The sequence below is a fragment of the Rattus norvegicus genome, chromosome 5 (assembly GCF_036323735.1).
Source record: "Rattus norvegicus strain BN/NHsdMcwi chromosome 5, GRCr8, whole genome shotgun sequence".
Classification (NCBI taxonomy): domain Eukaryota; kingdom Metazoa; phylum Chordata; class Mammalia; order Rodentia; family Muridae; genus Rattus; species Rattus norvegicus.
The window spans coordinates 154,401,449-154,410,844 of NC_086023.1; the positions used below are offsets into that span (position 1 = coordinate 154,401,449).

The 9,396-nt window shown below is 50.6% G+C and overlaps 1 protein-coding gene across 1 annotated transcript; it reads right to left on the reverse strand.

The window, feature by feature from the left end:
* Window positions 1–827: 827 nt before the first annotated feature.
* On the reverse strand, window positions 828–6,379 carry C1qb (complement C1q B chain). The gene is made up of 3 exons (NM_019262.2): window positions 6,231–6,379; window positions 2,818–3,019; window positions 828–1,554 (listed from the first exon to the last, which is right to left on the reverse strand). The coding sequence occupies exons 2-3, from the start codon at window positions 2,996–2,998 to the stop codon at window positions 974–976; spliced, it is 762 nt and encodes a 253-aa protein (NP_062135.2). The 5' UTR covers window positions 2,999–3,019; window positions 6,231–6,379; the 3' UTR covers window positions 828–973.
* Between the last annotated feature and the right edge of the window lie 3,017 nt (window positions 6,380–9,396).

The window sequence follows — 9,396 nt, forward strand, 5'->3', positions numbered from 1 at the left end:
TCTGCAGAAACATTTCAGAGTCTGGGAGCAACCGGGCATCGTGGTGTACACCTGTAATCTCAGCAGAGATTGCTGTGAGTCTGAGGCCAGCCTGGGCTGTAAGGTGAGATCCTGCCCCCCAAAACAAACAAACAAACAAACAAACAAACAAACAAACAAAAAACCAAAAAACCAAAGCAATTAAAGGTACATGCCCCCTCTTGCATAGGACCTAAAGTCAATTCCCAGCACACAAGCTAATGGCTCCCAACTATCCATCAATCCAGGGATCTGAGGTCCTTTTCTAGACTCATATGTGTCCATTATCATTACATAGACACACATGTATACATTGTTTTAAGAGTAAAATAAGTCCTGGGCGGGAGAGATGGCTCAGCAGTTAAGAGCACTGGTTGGTCTTCCAGAGGACCTGATTTCAGTTCCTAGCCACCGTATAGTGGTTCAATGATTCCTGACGCCAGTTATAGGTGATCTCATGTCCTCTTCTGACTTCAGAGGGCACCAGTCACACACGTGGCGTACAGAAGTGCATTCAGGATCGTACTCACCAATTTCCTCCACCGACTGGCCAGTAAACCCCAGAGATCCATCCCCCTGTCTCTGCTTCCCCAGTGCTGGGAATACACGTGTACTCTACTGTGCTCAGCATCTTTATGTGGGTGCTAGGGATTGAACTCAGATCCTCATGCTTGCAAGGTTAAGTACTTTACTGACTGAGCCATCTCCCAGCCTGTGAACATTCATTCATTCATTCATTCATTCATTGACTAACACTTCTCAGACCTCCTATCAAGTACTGGGACTAAGACTCAGGTTACACCATGGTCCTTGGCCTTGAAGAGTTTATTTACCCATTCTGTAACATCTACAGGGCTCTGGTCAGGGCTTTGGGCAGTCAAAGGGCAGTGTCAGGGGTCCAGGGAGGATTACTGGCAGGGAGGAGGTTTTGGATAGGAGTGATTTGACCCCGTGATCATACATCCATGTCAGGGAAAAGCAGAAAGCCAGTGAAGATGCTATTGGCTCCCTCGACGCCCAGCAGGGAGTTCTTGTCTGTGGCCTGCAGGTGAACAACCTCTTCCTGCTCCAGCTTCAAGACTACCCCACCCGTGGTGACCTGGAAGGTGTTTTGGGCATAGTCGCAGAAGGTGAGAACTTTCTGCATGCGGTCTCGGTCGCGGCCGCGCACGATGTTCACACACAGATTCCCGCGGGAACTGGCGTGGTAGGTGAAGTAGTAGAGGCCAGGTACCTTGCAGGTGAACTTGCCACTGCGCGGCTCGTAGTTATCATTAACATTGGTGATCACCTTTTCAAAGCGAATGGCCTGGTTTGGTCGCAGGGCGCTGTTGACCGTCCTCAGGGCAGAGAAGGCTACTTTCTGGGTAGCCTTGTAGTCTCCAGAGTCACCTTTGGGACCGCGGGGTCCAGGGGGGCCTGGAGCACCCTTAGGGCCGACGGGACCCTTGGGGCCAACTTTGCCTGGGATCCCAGGGATCCCTGCATCCCCTTTCTCTCCTAACTCACCATGGTCTCCAGCCAGTCCGGGGAGCCCTGGAGAAACAGAATCAAGAGAAAAGAGGAGACTAAAGATCACTGTGACAAAAGGAAGAGAATGGGGTGGACTTCAGATGGCTTCTTGTGCCTCTCTGTGTTCAACTGTCGAACTATAAAATAGTGGGGGTGCCAATAGAGCCTCCTAGTCTCCTTCCACTCCAGGGATTTAACTCTGTGGACAGTCATGAGGAACAGCCCAGGGTGTGAGTGAGTGGCACCCCCATGGAGCCATGTGACCCCTGATCTTGGTCAGCACACATGCCTTTGTCAAGCTTAAGCCTGAAGTAAGGGCAATGAATTCATAGCACACATGCTATCCTTTCCCTTCCCTCGCCCATGGCAGACATCCTTAATCGATCACAGCACACTTCTGGCTCACCTAGTTGTGGCTGGTAGAATTTCTCTCACACTATTCCTCTAAGCAGTCATGGTCCCATCACCATAAGACAGAAGAAATATTCTGGTAGAAAACCAGAGCACGGTGCTAAGAATACACTCTAGAGCAGTGGTTCTCAACCTTCCTAATGCTGCGACCCTTTAATATAGTTCCTCATGTTGTGGTGACCCCAACCATAAAATCATTTTGTTGTTACTTTGTAACTATAATTTTTCTACTTCTATGGGTTGTAAACATAGGATATACAAGATATCTAATATGTGACTCCCAACAGGGTCACGACCCATAGGTTGTAAATCACAGATCTAAAGACACAGGCATGTATCCCATGTAATGCCTGCTATTTTTAGTTGTGTCACTGAGACACAATGAGGCATTGACTCTGGGCCTCAGCTTCCTCATCTATAAAATGGGGATGATTGTTTTTTTGAGGTAAGGTGAGGATTTAGTGGGCTTCTAAGAGATGAGGGGCTAGCAGAGAGGCTGGCTCACAGCCCCTGAATTACAGAGGGAGCTTCATAGCAAGCGGACTCCCAAGCCCACACCTGCCCTTACCTACAGATGAGGGCAGCTGCTTTCTCTGGAGGTCATGATGAGTTCAGGACTGAGGCCCTGAGGAGTGTTCTCCCTTCTAGCATGGGGGAGGAGGACAGGACCCCTTGTTTGGTATGAGCCCCACTGCTGACTGGGTTTCCTTCCCACACACTTCCCCTGTCTGCAAAAGGACAATTAAAAGCCCTTTCTGGAAATGTATTGGAGACTCAATTTCTCTTGCAATCTCTAAGGCAAGGGATTATGACTCAGGAGATATAAGATGAGGGTCATGGCCAGCAACATTTGTGTGTCCCCAAAGTGTACAGTACCTTTCTCTCCTTTTATCCCTGGAGTGCCTGGTTTGCCATCAGAGCCAGGGACCCCAGGGATGCCAGGGACCCCAGGGATGCCAGGGGACCCAGTACAGCTGCTTTGGGCCCAGGAGACATGGAGCAAACCCAGGAGCAGCAGCAACAGGGGTGTCAAGATCTCACTCCACTGTGTCTTCATCAGCTCAGCTTCAGGGGCCTCCTACAGGGTGAGAACACGTGGAAAGTTACTGCCATGGTGGCTTCCACCTGTCATTAATCCATTCCTTCATTTATTCATCTATCTATCCATCCATGTCCCCATCTCTACAACCATTCATCCATCATTCCAAAGAATCATCCATCCACCTATCCATTCATCTCTTTATCCACCCACCCATCCATCAACTACCCATCTATCCATCTCTCCAACCATTCATATGGTCTCCATCTACCCATCTATTCATCCATCATCTATCTACACACCTCTTCAATCATCTGTCTATCCACCATGGTACAGATCTCCAGTCATCCATTCATCTGTTTGTCCATCCATCCATCCATCCATCCATCCATCCATCCATCCATCTGTCCATCCATCCATCTGTCCATCCATCCATCTATCCAGTCATTCATCCCTGCATCCACATATGCAGCATCCATACAGCTCGGCTTTCATACACTAGACCCTGAGGACTCCATGACAACAAGGAAAGATAGTCTTGGCCCTCACAGTCCTTAGCGCTAGGAGGAAGCAGTCAAACAGTGCACAAGGATGCACTGAGATGAACAAGATGAATTGGTGCTCTGGTAGATGGGCAATGGTGCTCTGAGGGAGGGGGGCTGAGCTGGGATTGGGAGGGGCTGATCTCACATGAGCTGTCTTCTCCACAGGAGACAAGTAATGTTTTGACTGAGATCTGAAGGTTCAGTGAGGACTGGGGAAAGAATGTTCTAGAAAGGGGAGAGGGGAGCTGGAGCGATGCCTCAGAGCTTACCAGTACTTGCTACTCTTCTGGAGGACCTGAGTTCAGTCCTCAGTACCCACATGAGGCAGCTCACAAATGTCTGTAACTCCAGCTCTAGGGGATCCAACACCCCTGGGCTCCTTGGGTGTCTGCACTCACATGCACACACTCACACGCAGACACACACCTACATGTATTTAAACTAATAAAAATATGGGGCCAGAGAGACGGCTCAGAGGGTAAAAAAAAAAAAAAACAACAAAAACAACAACAACAAAAAAAACCCACTTGTTCTTGAAGAAGATCTGGGTTTGATTCCCAACACCCATAAGTCAGTTCATAACCATTTATAATTCCAGTTCAGGGGGATCTGATGCCCACTCCTGCCCTCTACAGGCACCAGGCATGCAATACATGTATGTAGACAAAATATTTACACACATAAATACATATTATTATTATTGTTGTTGTTGTTGTTGTTGTTGTTTTGACACAAGAGTTTCTCTACATAGTATTGGCCCTCCTTGAACTCACACTGTAGACCAGGCTGGCCTCAAATTCATAGATCTACCTACCTCTGCCTCCTGAGTGCTGGGATTAAAGGCTGTTACCGCCACTACCACCAGCATAAATCTAATTTTTAAACAAATAATAAAATAGGTTTCTTTAAAAAGAAAAGAAGGGGGTTGGGGATTTAGCTCAGCGGTAGAGCGCTTGCCTAGGGAGCCCAAGGCCCTGGGTTCGGTCCCCAGCTCCAAAAAAAAAAAAAAAAAAAAGAGTTTGCTTCCTAAAAAGAAAAGAAATAGAGCGTCGCAGGAGGGAAGATGGTGTGTCCTGATGTAGGACAGAGGACAGACCACAGAGGCTCAGCACAGAGGCGTCTCATGATATGGATGCTGGGTCTGTCTCTGGCCTTCTCTTTTCACACTTCTCATGGCTGAGTCAGGGTGTGGACTCAATGCACCCACAGTGAGGACGGTTACTGCTGCAGAGAGGACTCCGAGGCTCAGTGAGGCCATGTCACTTGCTCAGATCATATGGGAAGGAATGGTGTCGACATCCTTACCCACATCCCAGGACACCTTTGCTGGCGGAATATTCTCAGGTTCCTAGGGGACCTGACCGGTGGCTCAGCAGTGGAACTGTGCGGCCCCTTTCCTATCCCAGGGGATTGAGAAGGCTTATGGTGTAGGCTGTGCTGTGTGGCCATCCTACCAAGACTTTGGTCAAAGGCTTTCCTCCAGGAAGCTCTCCCAGGCTACCCACCCATGCACAGAGCAAAGGGTGCCCTGCCTTCCTCCCACGTAGCTATGGAAACCCCGGTGGGAACAAGAAACCCTGAGCTCTTGTCTTGACTGAGCTACTCCTGCTACTGGATCCCTATGAGCATCTGAGATGTGGGTTGTGATGGACTGCCCATCTCCCAGATGAGGAAACTGAGGCTCGACAGTTTGAAAATAGTTCCTAGTATCACCCAGCAAGCTGTTCAGGGGTAGGGCTAAGACAGGACTTCTCTCTGGGCACAGTTTACTGCTCTATAAGATGGGGGCAATGCTGATTGATCTGAGGTCGGCATTGGGAGCCTCACCTTTCAGATTTGGGGAGTCCCTCCAGTCCTCTTGGTTGGATTACCCACCTCTTATGCCAGTCCACCATTATGGCGTCCCCCTCTCTCCCCCTCTTTCCCCTCTCTCCCCCTCTCTCCTCCTCTCTCCCTCTCTCCCTCTCTCCCTCTCTCCTTTTCTCCCTCTCTCCCTCTCTCTCTCTATCCTGGAGCCAGACTACCTTAGCTTTGAACTCTCGTCAGCTGCTGTCTGGCTGCGTGACCTCAGGCAGGAGTACACCCGTCTCTCTGGTCTCTTGGATACGTTCATTTTTGGCCTCCATGGCTGTCCATGATATTAAATGCAGTGGCACTGGGAGGATTCAGATCTTTTGGGTAGCATGTGCCCTTTACAGCTACGGCTTTTTCACTCAGGATAAACCAACCATGTCCTCCAATCCCAGGTGCCGAGGATGTGTGACGCTGGACAGATGAGGCATGGGTTCTTATCCTAACTTTACCTCTGACATTTTCAAACCCTGAGGGGCATCAAGCTTGGTCTGTGTCAGCGCTCACTGCACCCGTAAAAGGCTATGTTCTCTCCAGAAGGGATGCTGGGATCAGAGAGGTTCTGAGACTGGCTGAAGATGACCAGCATGCAAGAAACAGAAGGGTCATTGGGTTAGGTCTCCATGGTTGCTGAGACCACGATCCTAGGGGGTCCTATTATAGGCTGCCTACCCATGCCCTGGGCCCAAGGAACCACATGCACCTCCAACCGTAGTTCCCTCTAGAGAGCCTGTGCCGTGGATCTGAGCTTGGGCTCTGAGAGTTCAGTCCAATTACTGGTCCAAGTGTTCCTAGTTGGAAGCAAGGGCTATGTCGGTGAGTTAACCCTCTTCTCCCTGCCCCACCCTGCTTACCTGTGTATGGAATCCTCGTGTTCTATGATGCTTCTAGGCCAGACAGCAGTGGATTCCCAGAGCCCAGAGCCTGCTGCTGTCTGCAGAAAGCGGAAGTCTGGGTCCCTAGAGGCAGGAAGGACCTTCCCTTGCTGTCCCCTCCCAAAACCCAACAGGCTGACCCCCTCTCTGTCACCCCTCTGTCCCCTCATCCTGCTGCCATCAGGAAGTTTCAGGTCCTGTTTCTGCTTCTCGAGGAAATTACTGTAAGTGACCACTATGACCAGCCTGATTTCGCCAACTCAGCACCTGGGTGGGCGGAGGTTGGGAGGACAACCTGTCCTCGGGGACTATCCCCAGCCGGTTGCTTGCCTGCCAGGGTCTTGTGAGCACATGACTTCTACAGGGGAGTTCCTCCATGATGGAGAGAGGCCCATCTATGGCCTGATTTCTACCACAGCTCTGCACCTTGCCAGTTAGATGATCCCAGTATAGGAGCCCTAGTTTTCCCCACTGCATGATGGAGCCGTGTGTGTTTGTGTGTGTGTGTGTGTGTGTGTGTGTGTGTGTGTGTGTGCGCGCGTGTGTGTGTGTGTACACTCTGTGGCTCTCATGGAGAAGAACCAGAACGAGCGAGAGCACGCGACTCGTGAATGGTTAATGGAGTTTCATGTCCTTGGCTCTCCCTTTTTGGCCCTTATCTCTTCCTCTGCCTCCCTCTCCCCACCTCTGCTCTCGTCTCTGTCTTTGGAAAATAATCTAATAATGAATTTTAAATGTATTCATAACTTATTCATCCACCTCCTTCTACTCCCAACAGGGCTCAGAGCCCTTGACAATAATAACCACAGAGAGGGGACTGTTGCCTGTGGATTGACAGCAAGGCAGAGCCGCAGAGGGCCTCGGAGGTCACGGTGCCCACCCTGTCCCTCGTTTTACACTCAGGGAGACTGAGGTCCAGAGGCATGAGATACCATCCAACAAGCCTTTGGAGGGTGGCACAGGTGCCGTGAGCTATAGTCTGGGGAAGAAGGCCTTAGGGGGTAATAGTGGGTCCTGTCCTATAGACATCCCTTTGTGGAAGGCTGGGACTAAAAGTTGAGTGTTTCTGAGGTATATGCAATAGAAAAACCAGGGAATTTTAGAACCCATACCCCAGGGCAGGCCCGGAAGCCAGAGAGCTCCGGGGCTAGGGTCTAGACCTGCTCGTGGCTGTATGTGTGGTCAAGTGTCACCCAGCTCTGGGGTAGATACTCAGAGGGATGAGAGGGAAGAGAAGAGAGAACTAAGGGCCATGTCCTCAGGGGACCCAGCTATCACTTACTTGACTTTGAGATGGGGGTCTCTCTTTTTTTTTCTTTTTTTTCAGAGCTGGGGACTGAACTCAGGGCCTTGCGCTTGCTAGGCAAGCGCTCTACCACTGAGCTAAATCCCCAACCCCTGGTCTCTCTCTTTTTAACTCAGATTGGCCTCAGACTCAAAATCCTGTTGTCTGTCTGTCTCCCGAGTACTGGGACTACAGGTACACATCGTGATCACCAGCCTTGGGTCCTTCTGAGGGACCGAGGCTGAGTCTCGATGATTCCTGAGGAATTGCTACAGTTTGAACTCCAGCTATCCAACCATGTAGGCTTAAGCATGGTACTTAGTGGGGTTCTCTCAGGTCTACATCAGAGATGGGGGAGCCTGTCTCCTGGGGCTGTTGGTGAGGCAAGGAGGGGACCCTCAAAGTCCAGGGCGAAAGTGCCCTCAGACACAGTATCATCTATATGAAGAGGGGACAGACTTGGAACAGGCAGGGTCTATGCACAGGGACCAGGAGCTGGGCCTTGGCTTCTGAGTGAAACACAGAACTGCTTCCTTCACATCCTGAGAGAGAGGGGTGACACCTAACGTGGGAAAATGTCTGGGGCCCAAAGAAGTCTCCTGCAGATGGGCTGTCTTCCTGCTTCCTGCCCTGTCCCGCCTTTCAATACCCATCCCTCAGCATGGCCAACAGACTGGCATGTTCTAAGGTCTGTTCCTCTTGATATAGAGAGGACAAGGAAACAGTTATGGAGGAAAGGCCTGGGCGAGCGAACCTTGTTGTTTCCTGAGTACGGGCTTTGGCTCTGACAGCATGGCAGACTCAAGCACTGTATTGATTTTTTTTTAAACCAAAGAAAAATGAGAAGAAAGATTTATCACACGGGGCATTGCTGAGTGACCTGTTAAGTGGCTGATGGAGGAACAGCTGGGAATGCTGTGACCAGTGACCCAGGCTGGCCATGCCAAGTGCCCAGATGTGGTGCTCCAGGCGGGGTTCCTCAGCCCTGGCTCTGTGTGTGTGTGTGTGTGTGTGTGTGTGTGTGTGTGTGTGTGAGACTGTGTGTGTGTGTGGCTGTGTGTGGCTGAGTGTGTGGCTGTGTGTGTGACTGTTTGTGGCTGTGTGTGTCTGTGTGGCTGTGTGTGTGGCTGTTTGTGGCTGTGTGTGGCTGTGTGTGTGGCTGTGTGTGGCTGTGTGTGGCTGTTTGTGGCTGTGTGTGGCTGTGTCTGTGTGTGTGTGTGCGCGTGGCTGTGTGTGTGGCTGTGTGGTTCTGTGTGTGTGTGTGTGTGTGTGTGTGTGTGTGTGTGTTATTCCATAACCAGGGCAGGCACCTGTGGAGTCCGGAAGAGGACATCAGATTTCCTGGAGTCACAGACAAGTGGCTGCCTGACTGGAGTGCTGGCTACCAAATCCCAGTCCTCCGCCAAGACCAGTACTCGTAACCACTGAGCCACCCTCTTGCCTGACAGTTGCGCTTTAAGGGTTTTCTGTCCCCAGGTACCCACAGCAGGACTTCCTGGTCCTCTGAAGGTTGCAGTGGTCAGTCCCTGCCATCAGTACTCTCAGCCCAAACCACACAGTTTATATAAGCAGCCATGTTTAGACAGCCTCCTGGGGTGCCTGGAATCTGTGCAGCAGACAGATGGGGGTGCCTCTCTCTGCTGTCCACGTACCCACGTTCATCTCAGAATACGAATGTGAATATTAAACACCTGGACACACGAGAAGGACTTACACACTAACTACTACGGGTTTATATTGGCTCATTCATTTCTTCTGCTTTTAGTCCTTAACTTGCCCACTTCAGCATTCATGCATTCAGTCCAAATCATCCCTTCCCTCAGCCCAAACACCCACAGATACAAAACGACACACGCCAGG